General features: G+C 34.5%; 3 protein-coding genes across 5 annotated transcripts; all 3 read left to right on the top strand.

Moving 5' to 3' along the window:
- The first annotated feature begins 873 nt into the window (after positions 1-873).
- LOC106660819 (jmjC domain-containing histone demethylation protein 1) lies at positions 874-4,250 on the top strand. Its single transcript, XM_024228782.1, has 2 exons — positions 874-1,182; positions 2,002-4,250. The coding sequence occupies exons 1-2, from the start codon at positions 1,129-1,131 to the stop codon at positions 4,198-4,200; spliced, it is 2,253 nt and encodes a 750-aa protein (XP_024084550.1). The 5' UTR covers positions 874-1,128; the 3' UTR covers positions 4,201-4,250.
- Positions 1,104-18,677, top strand: LOC106660820 (ankyrin repeat domain-containing protein 6). Of its 3 annotated transcripts, none has more exons than XM_024228783.1 (12): positions 1,104-1,186; positions 15,630-15,738; positions 15,808-15,903; positions 15,974-16,075; positions 16,209-16,406; positions 16,465-16,563; positions 16,630-16,728; positions 16,999-17,172; positions 17,540-17,695; positions 17,772-18,030; positions 18,097-18,468; positions 18,529-18,677. In XM_024228783.1, the coding sequence occupies exons 2-12, from the start codon at positions 15,643-15,645 to the stop codon at positions 18,642-18,644; spliced, it is 1,767 nt and encodes a 588-aa protein (XP_024084551.1). In that variant the 5' UTR covers positions 1,104-1,186; positions 15,630-15,642; the 3' UTR covers positions 18,645-18,677. The 3 variants fall into 3 exon arrangements, with proteins under 3 accessions (XP_024084551.1, XP_024084552.1, XP_014239259.1); XM_024228784.1 differs by lacking the exon at positions 1,104-1,186 and adding an exon at positions 11,561-11,950 and having other exon boundaries at positions 18,533-18,649; XM_014383773.2 differs by lacking the exon at positions 1,104-1,186 and adding an exon at positions 11,565-11,950.
- A 2,503-nt stretch (positions 18,678-21,180) lies between these two features.
- LOC106674344 (40S ribosomal protein S26) lies at positions 21,181-25,738 on the top strand. The gene is made up of 4 exons (XM_014406988.1): positions 21,181-21,484; positions 25,207-25,384; positions 25,453-25,583; positions 25,644-25,738. The coding sequence occupies exons 1-4, from the start codon at positions 21,482-21,484 to the stop codon at positions 25,677-25,679; spliced, it is 348 nt and encodes a 115-aa protein (XP_014262474.1). The 5' UTR covers positions 21,181-21,481; the 3' UTR covers positions 25,680-25,738.
- Positions 25,739-27,271: the final 1,533 nt, after the last annotated feature.

Raw genomic sequence — 27,271 nt, 5'->3', positions numbered from 1 at the left:
GATGCCAAAGATTTCTAAAAGTTTACAATTAATTAAGGTTTTTGTTGAGATGAAAAAAAGTTAATGGCACGAGAGGGATTCAAACCCATGACCTTCAGCTAGATACGCCGCTGCTGAGGTTGAGATGGGGAGTTGATGTCCGAGTGGATTGAGGTCACGATAGCTCAGGTGGTAGAGCAGCAGCGTATCTAGACGAAGAAAGTGGGTTCGAATCCCTCTCGTGCCATTAACTTTTTTTCATCTCAACAAAAAACTTAATTAATTGTAAAGTATTAATTGGTCAAGTGGACCACGAAATTAGTGAATTTGATTCTAAAAGTTTTTTTGTTTTTGTGCATTTAAAGCTTGAGACCTAACCAACCAGGTAAGTCATGATTGGTACTATTGCTCCTATATCAGTGACTTCAAAGACATTGGTGCCCAGGCCTCAATGCACCCTGTTAAGTGAGACAGCATATCAATGTGAAGACTTCTTGCAGCGGCCATGTATGTAAGGCAATTTCTATTTATTAGAAAAATTATAAGCCTAAGTATTTCCCTCTTACTACTCATAAGAGTGAATTTATTTTCCACATATTTCTCCATGTGACATATTACAGGTGTTTTACAATCTTACAATATATTTATGGCCTGGTGTTCTAAATGAACTTACATTAAATTTACATTGTTCATTCCAGAAATTAATACATCATAATTAATAACAGAACAAATTATAACATTAATTTATAATTTAATACATTATATATTAATTACTACAATAAATAATGTACGTTTTATTTATTTATTTTTTTTTTTTTGCCAGAAATAAAACCGTTTCTTGAGAATGGCACAGGAAACCGAAATGCCATATGGCTGTAATTTTGACTAAAACACAAAAGCTTAAAAAAAAATAAATTTCTCATCTATAAAAAGAAAAAAAGGACAACAACAAAGAAAAGTTCATAAATAAATCAACATTTTTACACATTGTCCTGTATCCTTTGATGATTTTCAGTGCCATCTGACGCTGAAGTCTTCTAAAGTTTTTCTAATTTTTTTGTGCATTTAAAGGTTGAGACCTAACACATAAGTCATGATTGGTGCTATTGCTCATTTATAAATGACTTCGACATCGGTGTCCAGGCCCCAATGCACCTTGCTGAGCGAGACAGCATGAATGTGAAGACCTCTTGGAGCAGCCATGTATGTAAGACAATTTCTATTTATTAGAAAAATTATAAGATTGTCCTATTGTTTTTTCCTCTTAACTAGTACAACTAATAAGAGGGAATTTATTTACGACATGCTCCATGTGACTTACGTGTGTTTTACAATCTTTGCAATATATTTATAAATATATTTCAAATATAATTAAATCTTATTGGGTAAATATCGAATATAAGGGGCGTGGGTGTTTTTAAAGAATTCCCATTTTTTATGTTGTCAATAGTTTTTGTTTAAAAATGATTTTTCAATGTTAAAAATGTGCTGAAACTCTTTTTATGTTTGTAATGCTAGAAGAATTCTTTTTCCCGCCCACAAAGTTACATCTACTTGACATTTCAATTTAAAGGCAGGCACAAAAAAATCAATAATCGATAGTTGTAGATATAATTTTGAATTTGAAATTGCGTAGATATGAAGTTGAGAGTATTAAAAGTGAAAAGAGAAAGAATCGTCTTGGCAGGTCGGGTTAGTAGCAGCTGTTCTGCAGGGTTCCATTTAACTATTATATCCAGTCCAAGCGAAGTTGTTCTGGGCACCGCCGTGACAGTCTCCAACTCGGGAATGGCTGCCGATGTTATTAACCTCTGCTAAGATTTCGCGTCCGTCGTAGTTGTTATGTCTGTATCGTTTTGATTCGTATGAGTTTAGTGCCGTTTCTCGGCCTCGACCTTTGACTAATTGTCATTCGAATCGGTTTTAAATTGATATTATGTGAAAATAAATAGGGTCCAGATCAGTCGGCCTTTTGTTTACCGTTTGGATCGAGTGATTCTGATAGTTGACCGGTTGTCACAGAAGATGTCGACGACGACGATGACGACGACTCCGCCGCCGCCGCCCCCGGTTTCGACGCCGGCGCCCGCCCCGGCCACTTCGCCGACGATGGGGAAAGAATCGCCTCTGAAGAGACAGCTGAGGGACCGGAAGGAGAGGAAGGCCTATGTCGACGATTGGGCGATAGCCGAAGACGAATTGGAAGGTAAAAGGTCATTTTGCCTCCAAGAGAAACTCAATTCCGACGCTTACAGTCAGTCTTACGTGAGGGAAATGAACGGAGCCGACTTCTCAGTCACTTACCTTCAGAGACACGGCTTCAACACCCCGCTTCTCTTCAAGGAGAAGATCGGCTTAGGACTTCACGTCCCGAGTCAGAGTTTCACCGTCAACGACGTGAGGACGTGCGTCGGTTCGAGGAGGACCCTCGACGTCATGGACGTCAACACGCAGAAAAATTTCGAAATGTCCATGAAAGAATGGCAGAGGTACTACGAAGACCCTAACAAGGAGAAACTCCTCAACGTCATATCCTTGGAGTTCAGCCACACGAAACTGGAGAATTACATCCAGACGCCTTCGATCGTACGACAGATCGACTGGGTCGACTGTGTCTGGCCGAGGCATTTGAAAGAAGCTCAGACTGAATCTACCAACGCGATTGACGAAATGTTCTACCCTAAAGTTCAGAAGTATTGCCTTATGTCGGTGAAAGGTTGTTACACCGATTTTCACGTAGACTTTGGAGGTTCGTCCGTTTGGTACCACATCTTAAGAGGTAGCAAAGTCTTTTGGCTCATACCGCCGACAGAGCACAACATAAAGCTTTTTGAACAGTGGGTGCTCTCTGGGAAACAGAGTGACATATTCTTTGGTGATACCGTGGAGAAATGTAGTAGAATCACTTTAATGGAAGGGCACACATTTTTTATTCCAACGGGTTGGATTCATGCTGTATACACTCCAAAAGACTCGCTCGTTTTTGGTGGAAACTTCCTTCACTCGTACGGCATCGATAAACAGATAAGAATAGCTACTGTCGAAGAGACTACCCACGTTCCTCAAAAGTTTAGATATCCGTTTTTTACAGAAATGCTATGGTATGTTTTAGTCAGGTATGTACATGTCCTTTTGGGAAGGTCGCACCTGAGAGATTGCCCTGAAGCCGAACCTCCTACCAAACATATCCATCTTACCGCTCTCGAACTACACGGAATCAAAGCCATAGTCACTTACCTTCATTCTCTGCCTACCAACAAAAAGAATATCCCAGAACTCATTGTCGACCCTGTTGCCCTTATCAAAGATGTGAGGACGCTCGTTGAACAGCACAGGCATGACATACCAGAGTTTTCAGTGACGGGTTTCCCCGTATTATGCAATCCGGGGATTAAATACAGTGAACGGAGATTACCTTTGATGAAGGGTCTCGGCATGGGACACGGTAAAATGAAAAGGCTCGGCATGAAAACCCCTTCCCTCGGTGCTAAAGCCAAAACAAAAGCTGGTCCCAGGCGCCGCAGGACGAGATGCAAAAAATGTGCCGCTTGCCATCAGAGTGACTGCGGAGAGTGTGTATTCTGCCAAGATATGGTCAAATTCGGCGGTTCAGGCCGAGCGAAACAAACTTGTATTATGAGACAGTGTCTTCAGCCTATGCTTCCTGTTACAGCTGCTTGTTCTGTCTGCGGTTTAGACGGCTGGGGCCAGCAATTGGCTCTTCCTGTCCACAAAATGGCCAAGGACGCTCCGAGTTCGTTGATGGAATGTTCGGTCTGTTATGAAATTCTTCATCCCGACTGTGTTGAGAAAATTTGCCCAGAGCATAAAGGACAAGTCAACGAAGACCTGCCTAATTCCTGGGAATGTCCCAAGTGTGTACGCGATGGAAAAAATACCGAATATAGACCGAGGCATTTTAGAGCGCGTAGAAAATGGGACCAGAGGAGAAAATCTGCAAATAGTGATGGCGGTCCTCCTATGAAACGAGGTCATAACGAGTTTTCCGACAGCGACAGAGGGGACAGCGATAGTGACATGGATGAGAAAAAAGTGCAGTTGTTGAAAAACGAAGACGAATTGAAAAATGAAGATGACAACAATAGCTCTGGCCGTTGGTCTGACAAACAAAATGACTCTGCTATCGCCCAAAGAAGAAACAGTGTAGATTCCGATTCAGCTCCATCAAGTCCTCCCAACTCACCCACACCTTCCTCATAATTTCCATAAAGACCTGAAGCATGTGATAACTATATAAACTCTTACCCAGATTTTTCCATGTACTATTATATACTATTGATCTTCTACTGTAAATTAGTTATCATTACTATAGCTGTATATAACACCGGTTTTCTTTTTTAGTATTTTAATGTTTTGACTAATTATTTACTGTATATTACAATGCTTTAGCATTTATTAGTGGTTCAACAATTCAATAACCACACTCAATCACAAAAAATTATTATGAACGTTTCCTAAAATTTTTAAAATTATTTATTTCATTAAAAATTCTTTTAACAAATGTCTTTTTTCTACTTACTTTTTTTTCTGGTAGTATAAATGAGAATCTTGTTTCCTTTGGTCGACTCAACTGATTGATAAAGTATTTCACATTATAGATCGTTACCATTAAAATAGTGCTATCAATGTGCTTTTCATTTTTAATGTGTATTTTTTTGTACTTTTATTATTTGCTTAAAATTTTTGCGATGGAGTTATGTTTGAAAGAAAGAAAAAATTGTCAAGACAGTTTGAAAATAAAGTTGTGTGTTTTTTATAATTATAGTTATTATATATAAATCAATGAAACAAAATAATGAGTAGAAAGCAAAATTGAAAGTTAGTGAAGCATTCTTTGACTATGTGATGTGGAATTAATGACTTTCGTGCTTATTATAAATGACTATTGTTTAAGACCTTTTTAGATTTACAAAAAAGTATTACACTATATTGTCTATTACTATATGGTTGTGTGCAAAATTAATCTCTGAATTGCTTTAATTTAGTTTTTAAGTTTAAATTTTATAGTGTGATAAAATTGATATACAGAGATGAGTACACCGATGAATGAAAGAACAAATCTAACAGCTATTTAGTTCAATTCCAATATTTTTTTTTTAAATAGTAATAAGATTAGAAATCGTTTTTATAAAATTAATTTAGTGATCGTTATATCAACTTATCTTCTTCATTTAAAAAAAAAATGAAAACATGATAAACATTAAAATGTGTTTTTATGAAAGCACTGTAAATTATTGATTAATGTAATGATCTGTAAATAAATATATGAACAAAACAGGCTCGGATTTTAAATGCATGATCAGTCCTGAGGCTTTGACTGCCAACCAAAAGAAATAGTTTTGTGGATTTCTAAATTATATTTCTTCCTGCATGAAAACCACAGATTGGACTGAAGTAATAATTCATTAAAAAAAACTGCATTAAGTACTTAATAACTAATTAAATTAATCCATATTTGCTTAGTGGTCATAATTGACCATATTAATTATTTCAATTATTCTTTTTTATCTAAGGTTTTTGGTTGAGATAAAAATTTATGTCACGAGCGGGATTTGAACCCTCGGCTCAATATGCCATTGCTGTAACTGCTTGAGTTGGTGTCCGAGTGGATCAAAGTCATGATAGTTCAAGTGGTAGAGCAGCGGCGTATTGAACCGAAGGTCAAGGGTTCGAATTTCAATCGTGACACTAATTTTTCACCTCAACCAAAATCCTCAGGTAAAAAGAATAATTAATATGGTTAATTATGACCACTAAGGGGACCTCGGTAGCCGAGTGGTTAGCATGAGAGACTCTCACGCCGCAGTCGTGGGTTCGATTCCCACCATCGCCTCTGGCCCTTTTTTCACGATAACCCCCCCAATTTGAACACACATATAAGAATTCGTCACCATGGCTAATATGCAAAGATCATAACACACAAAAAAAAAAAAAAAAATGACCACTAGTCAAATATGGGTTAATTTAATAATTAAAAAGAACTAATTACTAACAGCTTCCCATGGCCACTTCATAAATTGCTGAGAATCGAATCTTGATTACACGATATTTGAAAATATGGCGAAAAGAGTGAAAATTTGAACGGTTTAGGTTGAGATGGGGAGTTGGTGTCCGAGTGGAACGAAGTCACGATAGCTCAAGTGGTTAGAGCAGCGGCGTACTAAGCCAAAGGTCGTGGGTTCGAACCCATCTCAACCAAAAACCTTAGATAAAAAGGATAATTAACTGGTTTATTAAAATTAAATTGTAAATATTATTTCATTCCAAAACAACTCAATTTGTCATTGAACTTGTGAGAATGATTAAATTTATAATGGCTTATCACTGTTTGAATAAAGATGTCCGTTTTGGAGTTATTTACCAGTTTGTATTAGCCCAAATATAAATTGCAAGGTAAACATTAATCATTCCATGTATGTTTTGCAATAATAATTATTAATTTATCCAGTTAATTATTCTTTTTATGTAAGGTCTTGGTTGAGATGAAAAACAGTGACACAAGTCCCCATCTCGTGACATTAACTTTTTTATCTCAACCAAGACCTTAGATTAAAAGTATAATTCAGTCTTATGATTCTTCCTTCTTGAAGGTGGGATAATAGGTCATCTTGAGATGACCTATTATCCCACCTTCAAGAAGGAAGAATCATAAGATTAACTGTTGAGGTCAAAATATAAGAAAACATCATTAGTATAATTAAGTGAAATAATTAATATGTTCATTTATGATTTTACACAAATATTATGGATTAATGTAATAATTAAAGAAGCAATTATTTCGCTAACAGATTAACAGCCAATCCCTGTGGCCACTTCAACCTTCATTACACGATATTTGAAAATATGACAAAAAGAGGGAAAATTTAACAGGTTGCAGGTTGAGATGAGGAATTGGTGTCCATGTGAAAGGTCATGGGTTCAAATCCTGCTAGTGACACTAACTTTTTTATCTCAACCAAGAACTTAGATTAAAAGTATAATTAAGTGAAATAATTAATATGTTCATTTGCGATAGTTAAACAAATATTATGGATTAATGTAATAATTACAGAAGCAATTATTTCGCTAACAGCTAATTAACAGGCAGGCCACTTCATAAGTGCTGAGAATTGAATCCTGATTACACGATATTTGAAAATATGGCGAAAAGATGGAAAATTTGACAGGTTGCAGGTTGAGTGAGGAATCGGTGTCCGAGTGGAAGGTCATGGGTTCAAATCGTGCTAGTAACACTAACTTTTTTATCTCAACCAAGAACTTAGATTAAAAGTATAATTGATTGAAATAATTACTCATTCCTTGCCCATTCTTAATTTTTTTTTACAGTTATTTTGATATGCTATCCTTGCTACTTTAGCTTTTCTAATGTGTTTCAGCATTTTGTCATCTTCAGTGCTGGCCACTTGATTCTTCTATAATGCAAAACACACGACGAAAATGATTCTTGTCATACTGGAGGGGTTAACGTCCTACTTCCTCTTGGGTGTCGCAGACAAGGAATCAAACTACAATACTTTTTGCATATAATGATTAATCCTTATATTTATTAGTAATTGCATTAGTTGTTTAAAATGATTTTCCTTTTTATGAAAGGTCTTGGTTGAAATGAAAAAGCTAGTCACGCGTATGATTCGAACCCACGACCTTCAAATCAATACACCGCTGCTCTAACCACTTGAGCTTATGAATAATTAAAAAGCCATGTGCTGTGCTGGGATTTGAATCTAGAACAATTATGAGTCAGATATCTTAACCACTCGGCCACCACAGTTCCTCTATTCACACTTCAAATTCATATAAAATAATCGATGACGATGGAAAATTAAGAAGTGTGGTTTTATGTTCCCCAAATACAGCAGCCTTCTAGGTTATATCAACCCTCGGGTTCGGCGGATTCAAACCCAGGACCTTTACCTTACAGTGATGAGCGCCGTGTCAACGCCTAAACCGTTGCGGCACCGACGCCCCTTTCTAGCTTATTGTAATTTTTGTAGTTCCTTAGTTCAGTGCAATTGACTCAATCCTTTTCATAACATTCACACTGCCATTGGTAATAAAAACAATCAAAATGGTCATCTTTTTCTCATCTTACTCTTTTTATCTTTGAAATGAGCAATAAGAATTACATTTTGATTTAAAATTTTCAAAAAAAAAAAATACATTAAGTTCAGGAAAGGTCTAACTGAGGAATACATTGAAGGGTAGATAAAAAAAATTATTAAAATAAAATAAAAAATATACAGCACAAATAATAATAATAATAAAAACAATCCTCTATCCATCACCATTCATTTTCTTTCTTTTTGCACTTTTTGATTAAGTTAAAGTTGGGAAATAAATTTCGTCCAGGACAAACAGTTGAATTACTAAATTCCCCTTTTTTCGCACAGTCACCACTTTTTCCCCATTTAAGATAAATCTCTGCCTTTTGCTTTGATGTGTATTAAAGAAAAAGGTATGTTGCTAGATGCTTATTAAACAAAGAAGTTTTTATGCAATTTGCCAAGCCCTACTTTGAATTTTTCCAATGTGATTGCAAATTTAGTTTTTTAACAAATTTTAAATTTGTGTTAATTTTTTGAAAGATTTAGCTTTTTTAACCAAAAATTAAATTGACAGCTCTAGAAAGATTACAGAATAAAGCAAATTTAACTCTCTTTTCAATGTTTTTTTCAGATTTCGGAGTAGATTTATGACAAAACCCATAGATGGTTGTAAAAAACATAAAATGTTAAATATCTGCGAATGGGTTGAAAATCGGACCATGGTTCATACGAACTTTTTTTGTCACTCTGGAGGTGTGGCAAAGTTTGTGACACGAGTAGCTTGACACCCAGTATACAATACATGAAGAGTTTAGATGCTTTTCAATAGGAAGCGTATAAAAGAATGGTAAAAAAAAGAAAGTAAAAAAAAATTGGTGGTGCGCCATTTCTTCTTACCAGGGCAGTAGAGTTTGTCCAGATTTTTTTTCTCACAGAAATACTGTGTAGGACCAAATATGTGTCCACAGTAGAGATTTAATTTGCAATGAGCGACTTTTAGAAATGAATAATCATAAATGTTTACACAAAATACATATTCATAACTGAGAATTCATGTATGACGACCGGCCTATTTGTGTTGTGACATCATTGAGCATGTATACATTTTTTCATATGATTGGATACGAGTGAGAAAAACTGTACCTACATAGAAAAGTGCATAAGGCATTATCATTTCTCATCTGAGGATTTGATACCTTTATTTAAATAAAGAATGATTTTTGTTTGACAAAATTAATTTATTGGATAATTGGAATAAATTCATTCAGTGTTCACCGAGAAATGTGATTTCATCAGAAAATTACACCACAATCCATTTAAAAAGGTGCCTTGTTTTTCCTCTGGTGTGTCCAAAAAATGCACCAATCTATCGTAGACAACTACACAAGAAATGGCATTTCTTTAAAACATTCAACAGCTTGCAGATGAAACCAACAAAAATTCACAAATTGTTTTATTCATATTCAACTCTCTGAATTCCAGCTTGTACCTATTTTCTCACAGGAAGTCTATGATTATGCAGACACAAGTGAAAAATGCGTTCTGTCTATAATAATGAAATGATATTAAAAAGACATAATAATAACTATATTAGTTTATCTTATTAACTAACATAAGTGCTTATTCTCATTTTTTATGATTAGTATTTATATATGTTGTACCCTGCATATTTTAATTGTTTTTGCATTTCAATGCAGAGGGTTCAATTACCTTTGCCTCGTAACTTTTATCTCTTTGTATTTTAGTTTGATAATTAGATTGATAAAAGATATAATTAAAAATAGGATTAATAGTGGTTTTGTCGGACTGATTACTCAGAAATTGAAATTAACTTATTAACATCCTCCATTTATTTTATGTTTCTGAGGAGTCGTTTTTTTTCTTGTTTGTTTATTACTTTTATGTTTTAACTATAGTCTGTAACGTTTATTTTATAGTTTTTAATTGATATGAATATTCTTTGATCTTCAGTGTTCCAAAGACAATGGCCGACGTGCCGTTTACATTTTGCAAACTTACAAAGGGGCACAATAAAAAAAAATAACACAGAACGGCGAAACGACGAAACTCATCTGACAGATCAAACCAGCGAGAATAGACGGGCCAAATTGATAAGAAACGACCTCAAGAAAGCTCACAGATCGCAAAATGTTACCGTCGAACCAGTTGAATTTGAAAAGGAATTTTTTCATAAAGGATTTTTACGTAGTGAGCTGCTTAACCGTTGGTCTGGAACATTTATGTTTTTCATTTGGTCTCTTCAATCGGGCCGAAAAACAAATAAGCACGCAGCGTGTTTCGATGGTAAATTCTTCAATTCCTGGTAACTGTAAACAAATTCAATCGACAATATTTGAACCATTTGGTTCCGCTGCTTGTTGCCATCTTCCATGTAATTTTTTACCCGTGTTTGTTTTCTTCAGCCGTGTAGTGAAGTAAAGTTTTTCCAATTGATAGAGCTTTGCAAAGACCGAAATGAGTGAAAAAAGGAACTATGTCACGTCTGCTGGGAACCACATCCCCGTCAAGCTCCAACAATTTCTTTTTATGTCTATTTATTAGTCAATACCGGTCATTTTTGGTCAATTGCTCACTTTAATCGTTTCTATTGTGATAAGGTTACACTAGACTTGGGCAAAATAAGCTTACTATTTATTTAAATTAATTATTCTTTGCATGCAAGGTCTTGGCTGAAATGAAAAAGTTAGTGTCACGAGCGGGATTCGAACCCATATACGCCGCTACTCTACCACTTGAGCTATCGTGACTTTTTCATTTCAAGACCTTACATATAAAGAATAATTAATTAAAAGAAGTTATTTGTTCAATCAGACCACTAAATATCATGGACTTGTTATTTATAATAAGTTTTATAGCAGCACTCCCTTCCAATCCCACCGAATGCACATTACTTCTTAGTTTATTTAGAAATCGTGAGATGCGGTCTGGTGTGATGTAGGTTTCAGAAAAACATTTTCTTTATCGTGCCAACGTTTCGATCTTTATTGAGATCATCTTCAGGGCCTGGGATTTACACCAATCATAATCACCACATATTACTTCTTAGGATATAGGAGTCGTAAACGGTGGGTCGCTGCGTTTTCCCCAGGATTTTAATCTACATTGTTTTAATGGACTCACTTTCATTCCCAGTTATCAATCTTTTCAAAAATGTGTCGTTTACACTATCGAATTCAATTTTATAAATGAAAAAAAATGCTAAACTATATTTTAAAGATTGTACTATTGGTATGTTGTTGGTTCCGCTGATTTGAAGGACTTTCGGTCAAAGGGATACGGTTAAATCGGAAAATGGGAAAAAACCGTAATCAGATTGCACCCTTTCTAATGCCGGGCCGTTACCTGGAGCAAGGCCCATTTCTTGACCGAGGTAATAATCGACTCTCCATCCCGTGTTCCCGTTTTTATAATAAAATGGGCAGAAAGTGGTTCTGTACGTGAAGAGAGTCACATTCCCCCTCTTCACTGTTTTCCTCCCTACTCTGCAACATCTTTTCTTTTCCTTGCCCTCCTTCTTCTAGTCTTTACTCCTTAGTGCCAGCTCTTCTATTTAGTATTTACGATACGCACGTTGCCCCACGCGACCCTGTCCCAAACAGTTCTTGTGATGATCGACACTCGAGGAAAAAACATTTCTAAGCCTCTTTTTGTGGTTTTGTGAATTTTCAAATAGTGCAACCGGCCAACGAGGCGATGTTTGTCTTGTCTCCGATCCGCTCTGGTGTGATTATCATTATGATGGAGTATGGAATGCGATAGACTCTCGTTCTGTTACCCTCCTTCTTGACTTAGAAGACAATTTCATCTGCCGTCCTCGAAGCCGAAACCGATTGTTGAAAGGCAATCCTTTGTAACATTTAGAAGAGTCCCAACAACTTCTACAGGCGAGTCGATCTCTCTTTTTCACTCATGTCCTGATTTAAAAACTTGTTTTCAGTTAATCTTAACAATTTACCTTCAAAACTTACTTCAATTTCTCTTAACGATATCTAATTTAAAAAATAAATCTATATCAAAAGACGCAGTAATATCATAAAATAAATTGTAGCCGTACTTCAAAAAATAATGGTAGATTTGGAGACTTTAACGTCAAAAGAAAGTAGATGTCTTTCTGAAATTGTTTATCTTTTTTGTCCAAATCTTACTGTTTATTATATTGCATAGACAGAGACAATGAAATATAATAAATAATAAGATAAAAAATAAATTTATGTTTTCCTTTCAAATAAACAAATAGAATTATGCAGTCTGTCAGGCTTAAAAACTTACTGGAATATGCACTTGTCTCATTTAGCCAAAATTTGATTTATCCAATTTTGCCCTTAGGGTGCTAAAATTATTACATAGTAAGTTAACAATACTCCATAAATGGTGTTTAATTTGCCGATTGATATAGAATAGATATTAAAGAAATTCCATCGGAACAATTATATTTTTAAAATGGTAAATGTAATTTTAGCCTTGCATTTTGTAACAAAATAAGTATTTTAATATGTTTACAAAATAAGTTTATTTTAATAAAAATGTAACAAAATTTTCGACCAAAGGCTTTACAAGTAATTGTTTTAGCACTCTGTTGAACTATTGAATATTCAACAGTGCAGAACCGGCATAGGGTCAATTATTGGGTTTGTCAAATTACTCAAACTCATTTCGTCATTGAGCCATCTCCAGCGAGGGATATTCAACGATATTCTTCACCACGATCTCAATCTGTCAACTGTCCGCTCCCCTATCAGAATCCATTACAGGCGATTTCACAGAAAATTACAGGATCGCTCTAATACAATTACTCCGTTCCCCACAATTACCGCGACTGAAAACGGATATGAAACAGAGATTTTTTCAATTATTCTGGACTGGCTGCTCTATAACGCCGACTCAATGCCATTGCGAATAACAATAAATAATGCACAATATTTTAAATTGTGTGAATTTGTTGATTTAAAAAGAATGAAAAATAACAGTTGACATACTTGAAAGTAATTAATGTACTGATGATATACTATAAAAAATATAGGCATATAAAAAAATACTATCATATAAGCATATGAATTTTCTCAGAAAATATTAGCATTTGTATTTGATTGCAGAAAAAACTTACCTTATATTAAAATAAAGATTATTCAAAGATGAAAGTATACATAAAAAAATAACGTTAAAATGTTATACTTCAAATTTACATATAAGAGTATAAAGAAGAACAAACAATGTTGAAGCTAACATAAAGACCATTTAGTTTCTAATAATTAAAAAAATTAGTTATTTGAAACACACACATAAAAACATACAAAATTACAAATAAATAAAGGTAGTGAAATATACGTCACAGGAGCGAGTATCTGGTTCCCTCATTCTGATATTTGGAAGACACAAGTTGTTTTATTATGTACTGTTGTTTTGTGTCGTTTAGGGTATGTTGAGAGTGAACATATTTTTTGGCATAAATGTGTAGTGTGAGAGGACCGGTGGTGGAAATTGGGTACCCCATCAACCCTTGATTAGGTTAGTTATTAATTAGGTGTTAAGAGTATGTATATCGAATTCTCCACCACCCTAACTGAGAGAATAGCATATAAATATGCATAATATTTAAGTAATTAAGGTTTTTAGTTGAGATAAAAAAGTCAATGGCATGAGCGGGATTCAAACCCACGATCTTTGGCTTGATACGCCGCTGCTCTACCACTTGAGCTATCGTGACCTCGATCCACTCGGACAGCAACTTCCCATCTCTACCGCACCTTTTGAATTTTCCCTCCTTTTTGCCATTTTTCAAAGAGAATCTCTTTTTCAAGAGAATAATATTTAAGAGTGAGTAAGAGGGTGAATGGGAGACATTGAGGGCTGAAATAACCTGGCTGTAGACAGCACCCAGAGCCCAACATCGGTGGTTGTATCACAGCGGTTTGATCCAGACTACCAACACTCGGTGTGGGTGATTCTTGAGGCCTGCCAGAAATTTATTGAAAATCACGAAAGCTGGAATTGCCGGTGGACTGTGAGAAATGATAGGCTCAATTCTGTACAACCACTAATGTGTGTATGTGCCTGTGCAGATTTGAGGTTATTGCATCTTTTTATTAAGTTGTTCTAGATTCAATATCACGATGATTAAAATTAAAAACTAAATACGCAATGACATCCTTTATTACATAATGTTTACAAAATGTTATACAAAAATGATCATGAGCACAATTAACATTAATTATGGAATGGATGTTGCAACATCGGTACCTTGGAGTGTAGACGAGCTTCTTAATACTCAACCAAACAGGACAAACGACTGTACTGCACTGAAGTGACTACTGACTACCCTTTCTTTTTTTATTTTTCCTTTTACACACGTCCTGCGAGGAGAGCTTAGCGTCGGTGTTTCCACCGGGCCACTTTAAGGTTATATAAATTAGTAATCAGTATAAACTGAACAAAATAAAATGTAGAAAATATGTAAGTATAAATCATAAAAATTGTATCAACCTTATGTATGAGCAGACATAAAGATATTTAAAATATAAGATAAAAAAGAATTGGCCTCTTTACCACCTTATGCATCATGACCAGTATTGGTCTATTTGGCAATCTGCCTTATAATTTAGAGATCTTAATAAAGCTAGGCTTTTTATCAAATTGCAAAATGTTAAAGGACCCTTGTGTGTTTTTTCTTCTCCTAGAGGTGCAAATCTCAGCTTATATAGGACTTCGTACCAGCAGAGGACACTGTTTCTTCTTTTTCCTGGCAATATCTGCACAACTTGTTTCTGTTGATCCAAGTCTATACATATGCCTCTGGAGTGTATTAGTTTTTTGGGTTTGGGTACCTCTTTACAATGTTGAGCACCGCGACCATTATTGGTGTATTGTGCAATCTCCATTATTAGCTAGACCTCCTCATTAAGCTTAAGGCTTTTTACCAAATCTCAAAGTTTTGTTACGGACTCCCATGTGTATTTTTCATGCTTGGGCTTTTCCTCTCCCAGGAGTAGGAATCTCGACCTGCATAGGCCTTCACACCAACAGAGGTTTCACCATTTCTTCTTGAACTAGATGAACAATGTATCTATTCTATATGCCTTCAGAGTCTGCAGTGTCAAGATCCTAGGTTTAACAGTTCTTTTAGTTTTTGCTCAATGAATCTTTATAATCAATAAATTAACCAAGAAGTGGTTGAAGTGAGGAGAAGTCAGACTACTTCTACCTAGGCCACTAAACAACATACATTTGAATCAAGTTTGAAAACTTAATATGTAGATATTTTAATGGAGAAACTTATTCTTTGGCCCCTGCGTTAAACAAGTAGGAACTACTACATTTTTAAAACCAATTTTAATATAGTGTTGATAAATAGTGTCTTTTTTGAGCTAATATTATGAGTAATTGTTTCATTCCAAATGCTTTTTAAGGTCAGCAATTCAACAGAAAATTTACATACATTATTTTTATAATTTTACATCTATCAATACTAGTAAAAGTATGATGTATAATCTAAGAATAATTGTCAATTAAACAGCACATGAAACAAAGACAGAAGTATAATGAATGAAATAAATTGTTTTATTATAGATGTTTTCATGTAATGTTGGAAGAAGAACTTCGTAGTGCAGCAGCCAGGGGAATTCTTGACGATGTAAATTCACTTCTCAAGAGAGGTGCCAACTTCGCCCCCGATTCTGTAATTTTATTCAGATTAAAATTATTTTTTGTAACAACTAGCTAACTGTTTTTGTTGATTCTATCGCAGTGCGGGCGGACGCCTTTGCATTTGGCCTCAGCAGCAGGTTTTGCAGATGTTGTCGACCTATTGGCAAACCCGGAGAATATAAATGATGTGGACGCTGTAAGAGAGATAAATTTATTTATTTGTACATTTTTTAGTGGAAAATGTGACATTGATTTGTACTTTCTAGGTTGGCAGAACATCGCTGCAAATAGCAGCTACTGGGGGACACTTGGAAGTTGTTAGGATTTTGTTAAAAAAGGGGGGAAATCCAAATCTGAGAGATGAGCTTGTAAGTGCAGACATATTTTAAAAATAAAATTGGAAAAAAAATGTATACTAAAAGTCCTTTTTTCATCAATGCTCAAATGACTTTATATTGCATTTTTCTACTATATGTGGTTTGAATGACATATTTTTTCCAGCATGGAAATACACCAGTGCATGAGGCTAGCTGGCACGGTTTCAGCCAAACTGTAGCACTTCTTGTGAGAAATGGAGCCGAGTCTGGAATTAAAAACATCGCTGGTTTTGCCGCTATCCATCTTGCTTGTCAGAACGGGCATAATCAGAGCTGTCGAGAACTACTTTTAGCTGGGGCTGATCCCGACATTCAAAATAATGTAAATAATTCGTTGTCAATAATTAAATGAATTTTTATAATTGTTCACTTTTTGCTAGTATGGAGACACAGCGCTTCATACGAGTGCTAGGTATGGGCACGCAGGCGTTGCAAGGATCCTTATTAGCGCATCATGCAGAGTTTCGGATCAAAATAAAGTATATATTTGTAATTGATTTTTTTAATATATTTTTAAAAAAATTTATTTGTGCAATTTTTGCCAGAATGGTGATACTGCTCTGCATATTGCTTCAGCAATGGGGCGAAGAAAATTAACTACTATTCTGTTGGAAGCAGGCTGTGATAAATCAATAAGAAACAAGGTAATTATTTAAAATATGAATGGATTTTTTTCTCCTCTGGTTTATTATTTTAAGGTTAATGGTAAATAAGACGTTTTGCTTTATTGTATTTAGAAGTGGTTTAATTGCATTTAATGCGAAATATCCACAAGACAAAGGTTTAATAGTGTGGATATTTCAAGCTAGTCCCTTGATTGCTTGAAAAAATGATAAAACAAATTTTGTGGAAATATCCACTTCAAGAAAGCCCACTGGCTCTAGGTTTTAATTTTTTTAATTTTTTTTATTTAGCAATATGAAACTGCTTGTGATATAGCTACTCGCAAAGATCTGAATGAGATAATAATCATTCTTCAGAGTGTGAAGCCTCAAAAATCTTCTAAAAAGAAGTCTAAAAAAACAAGCGAAACGTCCGATTCTGATAAAAGAAGCAGGGAGACGTTGGTAGGAAGACCTCACGACCCAGTAAGTAGAATTTAATCGTTGCGATACAATTTGGTCACACTGTCTGTGGAAGTATTTTTTCCCGTGTTTAAAAAGGTGTAATTGGAATGCATTCCCCTAGTTCACAGTTGGACGATTTTGTTAATTCTCTTCGAGATAGCTCTGAGAAGGTTTATTAAAACAATGAAACAATTTACATATACTTCCCACATAAGTTTCTACATGATAATTGTTGCTTTTAGCAATTACTTAACACAGATTTGTGCATCAAAGTGATAATTTTAGATAAAAATTGAATATATTATAGCCACTTAAGTTCATGATGTTGACTTTTTGTTTATTTATTCATTATCACTTCTATTTTAAAATAAACTTCTATTCCTTTCAGAGAGCATGTGGAAGCAGTGTACGCTGGTCACCATACGGTTGTCATTATTACCCTGACCCAAAAGCATTTCCTCAGCCTAAACTAGATTCTTTACCAGGAGAACCACTCTCTAAAGGAGAACAATATTATCTAGACCTTGCAGGAAACATAAGAAAAGTTAATACTTAAATTAAACATTTTTTATTGCTTTTAACAAATCAGATTATTTGAATTTGATTGAATTGTCTCACAGGGTCCGGTTGGTGTCGGTTTAACCTGTTACTGCACGAATTTCCTTCGAGATATGGAAGCTAGGCTAGAAAGAAGTAATGAGGAAATGAAACAGCGGATAAGATCTGCTAGGTGTCATTTAGAAGAGCGTGTTGAGAGGACAGAGGGTCTTATTGCAGAATGGCTAGAAGAAGGAAGAGGAAGAAGTAGAAAAAAGAAAAAGAAAAAAAGCAGAAGCCAAAGTCTCGATCTTCTCGAAAACACTACAAAAGCTGACAGAAGTAAGTAACTTTAATTAGTACTTATTATGCTATAAATATAAAATGATAAATCACTTGTTATTATAGAGGAAGAGAGTGACAAGAATGAAGAAAAGACCTCTTTGTTTGTTGATCGTAATGAGGAAATGGCTGAAGTAGAGGAGACTCTGAAAGAACTATCTGTTAGGGCTGAACAAGAAGAGAACAAAAATAAAGCTTTGGATGGAAGCCTTTCACTTAGTGCAATCAATTTAGTCAAAGCTAGTGACGAGGAAAAAGTCCTGGAACAGCTTAAAGAGGCTGAAAAAAGCCCTTTAGGTCTAAAACATAAAAATGTAAAATCTAAATTCCAAGAAGACAGAGATATGAAATGGGATACGTCTTCGTACTCAGGAATAGAGGCTCTTCCTTATAGGTCAAGAGTTGCTGTTTATAACCCAGCATTTTCTGGTTTCACAGGTAATCTTGGAACAAGAAAAAATACTGACAAATGATGCATATCCTGCTCTGTTTTTTTAGATAGGCCAGAACTGGACATGATGAATAGTCAAAGCTCATATTACGTGCCAGACACTGTAAATAAAAGTGAGACTCAAGAAGGCCATATAGAGATCCAAGGTTCAAATTTAGTATAGATGGGTTTTATTTATTATTATTGTTATTCTAACAAATAATATATTAATTGTTTACAAAAAATATAACAATTTTTTATTAAACAAAAATAAATGTTGGTCTATTGTTTCTTTTCTCCCTGATCATTTAATTAAAATGTAAAATACTTATTTATTCTTTAATGATTTTATGTTTTCAATGTTAGCCAGAATAGTTGTAGTGTATCATATTTTTCAGTGGAAGAGAATCAAAAATTCCTAGGGTGTCAATGGGCAGAAAGTTGCCTTGAGAATTATTTTATAAGAGTATTCTAAAGTAATTTGTCTTATTTAATAACACGTTCATGACACCCAACGGATAGTTGGACATAATTTTATTTATGGTAGCCTTTGGAGGATCTAAAAAATGGTCATCCTCACCGATTAAGGATAGCCCGTGTGAGGTTGACGCATGGACACTTACTTTTGGGCCAAAACCCGCCAAACCTGCATCGTAGAGAGTGCATAGGAATGCCACCTGAGCATGGCAGTGAGTATCTAGGCCCCCTATTCTAATTCTTGGAGGAAATGGGGTTGTATTATTGTATAGTGCTATTGTTGTGTACCCTAGTGTTTGTAGAGAATGAATGTATTTATTAGCATAATTGTGTAATGTGAGAAGGTTGATAGTCCCTCAATTAGGTTAGTCAAAAGGGTAATGGAGGAATATTGAGTTGAATATTGTAAATATGTAAATAAAAAAGAAGGTATTTAAGAGTGTGGATGGGTTGGATTTGGAAACTGATTGATTAGGGGCTGAAATGACAAAGCAGTTAATAGCCCGTGGAGCCAAAACTTGGTGGCTGATGGTATTGGCTGGGTTGAGTGTATATAAATCAGTAATCAATTGGTAATTTTATTTATGTTTACAGATACATACACAAAATAAAACATAAGCCTAAAGCTTTCTATTGCTGCATTACATTACTTACAATGCTTGGCTACAAAATGAATTAACGTATGATATACATATGACAATTTCATCATTATTTTACCGATAACAGCCAGCAACTCAGCTGGTTTTAAACCTAACGTAAAACTGAAAATCATCCATATAGAGGTGATATTTGGTACAGGGGTGAGAGGAGGATATATCATTTATGTAAAGGGAAATGGTCCAATGATTCACCCTTGAGGAACATCTCTGAGCTAAGGTCTCAGTGAAGAATTAGAGTTTTAAAATGTTTTCATAATTAATTAATTTTTTTCACTACTTGTGAATAACACTCAAAATCAGTCTTAACCAGATATTTCTCAGTGCTTTTCTTTATCTTTTATTATTTATTTATTTTGTTTAATGAGGGTTTGCAAGAGCAGAGGTCATAAGTCAAAAAGGACTGTGCAAAGTAGTCCATATTCTATGCAACCCAGTTAAGCCTTGCGCTTTAATTATTTAATTTATAGATTTAATTCATTTGTGCCTTAATTGTTCAGTACTCTTAAGTGTATCTATAAAATTGACTAGCAAATTAAATTTATCAGCAGTTATAATTCATATCAGGTATAACTTTATTCCCGATAGTTGCATGAACACCTTGGTTAGTACATCCATACTAACCAGTCTGCATACCCACCATGACATATACAATTATAATCTACATAAAATAGGAGTTCAGTCATCACCACTATGCGAGATCTGCTATACTCAGGAAGGTATACACCACATCCTACTACAATGTCCCAAATACAGCACAGAAAAGAAAACTGACAAGGGCATCCCACATCAATCATAAAATTTTGAGTCAATTTTGACATTACCATGGCATATAGTGGAACATGTATTTTATTTTATTTTTACTTTAAGTATAAATATTTGTATATATGTATAGTATGAAGTGACCGTTAATTAATTATTATTTGGAGATCGTGAGATGGAGTCTTGTGTGATGTAGGTTTAGAAAAACATTTTCTTTATTGAGCAAACGTTTCGATTTTTATTTAGATCATCTTCAGGGCCTGAGGTTTACAAACATTGTTTAGATTATACATGTACACTAAGATGTGAAAATGAATTTATAAAATGATGTACACAATGTAGAAATTTTATGTTTATGTTGGCAGACGGTTAATTACCGTGCCGTGTAGTGCAACATGTATGCTATTTTATTTTCGTTTTAATTGTAAACAAAAGTATTTATTTCATATATTTACTGTTAATAAAAGTTTTCCACAATAAAAAAATGAAGTTTTGTCAGCAGAAATTTTAGGTTTATGTTGGCAGACGGTTAATTACCATGCAGTGTAGTGCAACATGTATATTATTTTATTTTTGTTTTAATTGTAAACAAAAGTATTTATTTCATATATTTACTGTTAGTAAAAGTCTTCCACAATGAAAAAAATGAAGTTAGTGGAACATGTATGATATTTTATTTTCATTTTAATTGTAAACGAAAGTATTTATTTCATATATTTACTGTTAATAAAAGTTTTCCACAATAAAAAAATGAAGTTTTGTCAGCAGAAATTTTAGGTTTATGTTGGTAGACGGTTAATTACCATGCAGTGTAGTGCAACATGTATATTATTTTATTTTCGTTTTAATTGTAAACAAAAGTATTTATTTCATATATTTACTGTTAGTAAAAGTCTTCCACAATAAAAAAAATGAAGTTTTGTTAGGGTAAGAAGTAACATTTAGTTGTACTTCAACTTTTAATCACCCATCAGTTGAAATTGTCTGGAACATGTACTATAGATGTAGATTGTAGAGTGCGCTATAACTACATTGTCAGCGAGAACCATAGCGGGTTTACGATCTTCCATTTTGGTGAGAGCTGTATATTGGTTTTTTCTTCTACTGTAGTCTCGTTTAGACCGCAATGGTAAGTTAATATCATATTTTTAATCATGTTCTTTCTTTTATTGTGAACGAATTTGGTTAGATTCCTTTAAAACTTACCTGTTAACGGCAGTTTTATGAAAGAGTTTCGTTCTAACCAAAAACCACGTGTGAATTTTAACTTCCAACTAGGTTGGAATCAATACCGAGGTTTTCAAACCGTATCAATTTGTAGGAGTTTTTTTTTTCGGAAAATGAATTTTTCCTGGATAAACGGATGAACTTTAAGAAACTAGCCAAATTTCAATTTTATTTTACCTCTCAATTTTGTAAAAGATAAATGACGTTTTGGTACTTTGGTATAGATTGTGTCTAATTTTGTACCGTGTATAAGGCATACTTGTGGCAGAGGCTGCCTCAGTCTACACTGTACTAACTAAAGTGAATTTTGATCTGCGCTAACAGGCTCAGTGGAGGCAATCTGGTGCCTTGTTCTGCCTCAGTTTTTCATTTCGTACCAAATAAAGTATATTATGAATTACTAATTCCTCCCTATCTTAACAACCAAAGGATGACTAAAGCAGCATAATGTGAATATAAGGCCCGGTTCATACAGAGGCGATTGATATGAGACAAATATGAAAGGGATGGAGGTAACATAAGGACCGTTGCTTTGTTCTGCCTCAGTTTTCTGTATTATACCAAATAAAGAACATTGTGAACTGCACTCAATCCTCCCTAACTTAACGAACCAACCAATATCTATAGCAGGGCCATCTGCATATAAGGATTAGGCCTCTTTCGGACAAGGCTGGAAGGCACGGTTCACGCGGTGGTGATTGGTATGAGAGGCAAATATGAAGAGGATGGAGGTAACAGGGACAGATGCCTTGTTCTGTGTCAGTTTTTCATCTTACACGAATAAAGTTCATTGTGAACTGCACTTAATCCGAATACAAGGCTTAGGCCTATTTCATGAGATGTTCAGTATTTTGATACTCTTTCTGTATGAAGGCACCTGACGGGACGTTGTGACATTCACACAGTTCATTTTGTATCAAGCAGATCGCTTTGACTGACAGACTATTTTCGTTTTATTCGCCTCTGTTACTAAAAAAATATAGATAACAAGTGGATAAAACAGACATTTTTGTAATTCTAAACTAATTTCATTAGATCAAATTTGAGCCATGATGTAAGACAGTTGACCCCTATTACACGGATAAATAATTGAATAATAGTTGATAGTTGAATAGTTGGATTCATGAGGAGCGGTGAAGAATGAGGTAGTTTAGAAAAAACACATTTTTCATTTTTTTGCTGATTCAGGTCATCTTCAGGACCTGGATGCAAACATATTTCAATTGGAAAAATTACAATACAGATGTAAATTTAAACTTTGTATCAAGTTTATACTCACATAAAGTGTGCTGCTATCCTTGTAGTGTCAGCTCTCCACAGAACACATTAAAGTAACATTTAAGAACCACAAAACAATACAGACACTTTTTTCTATAGTCAGACACAGCACTAACAAGCCTACAAATCCAAAGTAATTTAAAATTAATTTGTGAACTGTCCAGCTACATACATTGGAATTATATCGCAATATGTGTTAAAACAGAAAAAACAGCACATCTATGACTGTAAGGCACCAAAAATCAATCCCACAGCATTGGCCTCACACCATTTTGGAAAAAAACACTTTAATTTCGACAAAATACAAATACTCTAAACACTGGGGGAAAAAATACAAATGTAACTTTCTAAAAATGGTTTACATTAACAGAGACACTCACACAGCAATAATTACTGAACAGATGCATGCGGACTCAGCCGTAGCTACGCCAACATCTTAAAGCAAATAAATTATTAAACTTTATTTTTAGTTTTCCCTTCTTTTTTTTTATTTATCATCTTTAACAATCAACTTCCTTTCCAATATTGAATAACCCCTGGATCACAAATCCAATCCAGAAAATCCCCATTCACGACTTGCTTCGAGTTGAATAAAACCGCCTCTGATCAATGAAAATTTCACAGAGGTGCAGCATCCCCCCCTTTCACAATCATATAAAAACAACAGAAAACAAATTCGTGTTTCACAGCACTTTCACACAACCCAAATGATACCACCAATAGCACCGCACTTTATGTGAGTATCAAATACTTGGTTTAAAGTTTATATTTACATCTATATATCAATTTTATCAATCAACATTTTTGTAATTCACCCAGACCCTGAAGATGACCCAAATAAAGGTTGATACGTCGCCAAAAAAAAAGAAAAAAAAAGAAGGTTTTTCTAAACTACCTCATTCTTGACCGCTCCTCATGAATCCAACAAATTAGTAAACAACCAATCACCAAAAAAACAATTATTAGTATTAATATAATACTAATAATTATTAATAAATAGTAATTGAAGTATTTGTTAGAACCTTTCCACAGTTCTTTATAATGACAACATAACATTCCTTATTAAATAGGTGAACTCACAATTCTCTATTCGTACTTTTCAAATTAAACACCAATCTACCGCTTCACTCGTCCATTATAAAATATGCCTGAATAAAATGTCTGGATTTTTCACCCATTTGGAAAAGGGTCGAGAAAGGGATGGAAGAAGTGTAGCCATAACAAACAACCCTGTAATACACAATCAACTCGTCTGCTCCAGTAGGCCCAAGTGCATGCAAGTTTCAATGAGGAACAGTTTATTGAAGAAACCATTCTAATTTCCCAAGAGATGTTGTGATTATTTGTGCTGTTATCTTAAAAAAAAAAAGATTATGAAAGCTTTTCCAATAATATTTATATTCACTAATTTCGTGGTCCGCTTGACCAATCCAATATGATTACACGACATTTGAAAAATGGCAAAAAGGAGGGAAAATTAAAAAATTAGGGTTGAGATGGGAAGTTAGTGTCTGAATGGATCGAGGTCACAATAGCTCAAGAGGTAGAGCAGCGACGTATCTAGCCGAAGATCGTGTGTTCGAATTCCGCTCGTGCCATTGCCTTTTTTATCTCAATAAAAACCTTAATTAATTGTAATATATTAATTGGTCAAGCGACCACGAAATAAGTGAATTTAATGATTTAAAATGAAGTATTCACTAAAGCTTTCCGTGGCCATTTCATTTGTTGCCGAGAATCCAATCCGATTACACGACATTTGAAAAATGGCAAAAAGGAGGGAAAATTCAAAAGGTGTGGTTGAGATGGGAAGTTAATGTCTGAGTGGATCGAGGTCATGATAGCTCAAGTGGTAGAGCAACGGCGAATCTAGCCGAAGATCGTGGGTTCGAATCCTGCTCGTGCCATTGACTTTTTATCTCAACTAAAAACCTTAATTAGTTGTAATAATATTTATATACCCCAGATTTGCTGCAATTTCTGATTTAGCTTTGTTCTGCCTCAAATTTCTCGTACCAAAGAAGCCATTGTGAACTGCACACAATCCTCCCTAATTTTTATTAAATTACACCTTGATCTGCAGCATGTGGCTTTGTTCATTGTAATGATTACATAAACCGATCTGAAGCTGATTTATTCCTCTTCATTATATGAATAAATATACAAGGGTTTAGTTTTCCAATTGTGAAAGAATTTATTGAAATTAATTATAAATATGACATTGTGTATAACAATGTTTTTACTATGCTATATAATGTTCATTTGTTTTTGTTTTGTATACCTACTTTGTATTATTTTCTCACATAGTTTTATGATGTTTCATATTTAAAAATTTAATGCTTTCAGACTTGCAAAAGAAGGAATGGCGGACGTTCAAAACACGGGCGTGGACATGTCCAGCCCGTCAGGTGCACTAACTGCGCCCGATGCGTTCCTAAAGACAAGGCCATTAAGAAGTTTGTTATAAGGAACATCGTTGAAGCTGCAGCTGTTCGGGATATCACTGATGCCAGCACTTATCCAGGTATGATGTGCTATTTCCTTGTTTTGAAAATTTATATTCTCACATTTCGATTTTTTCCCTTTTTTTAGCTTATCAGTTGCCCAAGCTCTACGCAAAGTTGCACTACTGTGTCTCATGCGCTATTCACTCTAAAGTCGTGCGTAATAGGTCTAAAGCCGAAAGACGTAACAGGACTCCACCGCAGAGAAATTTCCCTAGAGTAAGTGATCGTTGTTGAGTATGCAATTCGTTTCATTTTAATTTTGGTGTTTTGTTTCAGGACATGAGACAGGGAGGACAGCAAGTCAGAAAATAAATTGTCATTTTTTTCAATGTTTCAATAAATTTTAAATAAAACTTGTTTCATATATTAAATTTTTATTCCTTTTACTTCATTTAAACGAGTAGTTGAAATGTTCAGTATTTTATATTTTTACAATTTCTTTCTTTAAAAAACTTGTAATTGTTGTTCATTTATCTGAATTGTGGAATACAGATTAGTTATGAAGCTTTACAGAAAATATTTTAAGAGATGAGAAGAGGATACTTGGAAAACGTGGGTTCGACAAGCACTGCAACCTTGTGGCTTTTGTACTTTTCCTAGTTTCTTTCTTTTCCAGGGACAATCGTCAATTCAAACATTACTTCTAAGCCCACCAAAGTAATCAATAAACATTTTAACCTTTACATTACAACGATGCGCGCCAAGTCAAAACTTTAACGCCAACTTTTATTATTTTTTATCATGTTATTCTTAACTGTACATATACTCAATTATACAAGTTTTTTAAACAAAAATTGATGTCACAAGCGGATTTGAACCCATAACCTTCGGCTCAATACGCTGCTGCTCTAACTACTTGAGTTACTGTGAATTTGATCACCCACGCCACAAACTTCTCATTTCCGATGTTGTTCCAATTGTAAGCAAATCGCTGATTCATATAGGAGCAAATTTATTGATCCACAGATGTGATTCTAGGGTAATGCCAACTTTTTATTTTTATCTTGTTATTCTTAATTATACACGGTTTTTTTTTTTTTTTTTTTTTTAATTGATGGGGTTTGTATCTTGCCTGTGACAAATTTTTCATTTTGAAAAAATTGTGTATATATGAGTACATGTAAAACTAGTCATTGCAGCCACCGTGCCCATTTAGCGCTACATTTTTATTGTTAATTAAACAAAAAAGCGTTAGAGAATGTTCCCTCATTGTTTTTAAGAAAGGACTGCAATATGCATGTTGGTGTGGACACTATTGTTGCGGAGCAGATTCTGAATCGCAACATAAGTTGGTTCAAACAGTCTCAGTGAATAGCTTAAAATGCAGTGTATAGGCCTTACAGTCAGTCATATATAATATTTGGTCCATTGTAATCTCCATTCTTGCTATCTTTAGTAGATTTGTGTTTAGTCTTGCAACTTGACTGAATAAACAAAAAACAATCCATCCTAGTTGTAGGACCAAAATTAATTGTTAAAAACACGAACATCTCTTTAAATATTGAAACATGTGGTTTCAAACTTTATGACATTAGTATAAGTATTAATTTTTGGGATCTTGGTAGCCAAATGTTTGGCATGTCTGTGGTCAGACTGAGCTAGTAGACCCAACTGTCATGGGTTCGATTCCTATATTATATCTGGAATTTCTGTCCCTGACCATCAAAAAAATATTGTGATCATAATTTGGCTAATCTGCAAGAGCTTAAAGCCATTATTTTTATTTATATCAGAAAACTATATGTTATATTTTATCTGATATTCTTAACACATTAACTAGGTTATGTGCTGTAATTAATTGTTCTTCTCGGACTTCATCCTCCTGTTTATACTTGTTAAAACTCCCCTCCACTTCAGAAATTCTTAGGACCGCCTTGGAAAGGGTACATAGGTCTCTGGCTATG

This window comes from Cimex lectularius, unplaced genomic scaffold, assembly GCF_000648675.2.
Source record: "Cimex lectularius strain Harlan isolate CLEC.00 unplaced genomic scaffold, Clec_2.1 scaffold269, whole genome shotgun sequence".
Lineage (NCBI taxonomy): Eukaryota > Metazoa > Arthropoda > Insecta > Hemiptera > Cimicidae > Cimex > Cimex lectularius.
This window is presented reverse-complemented; position numbering and strand designations above follow the sequence as displayed.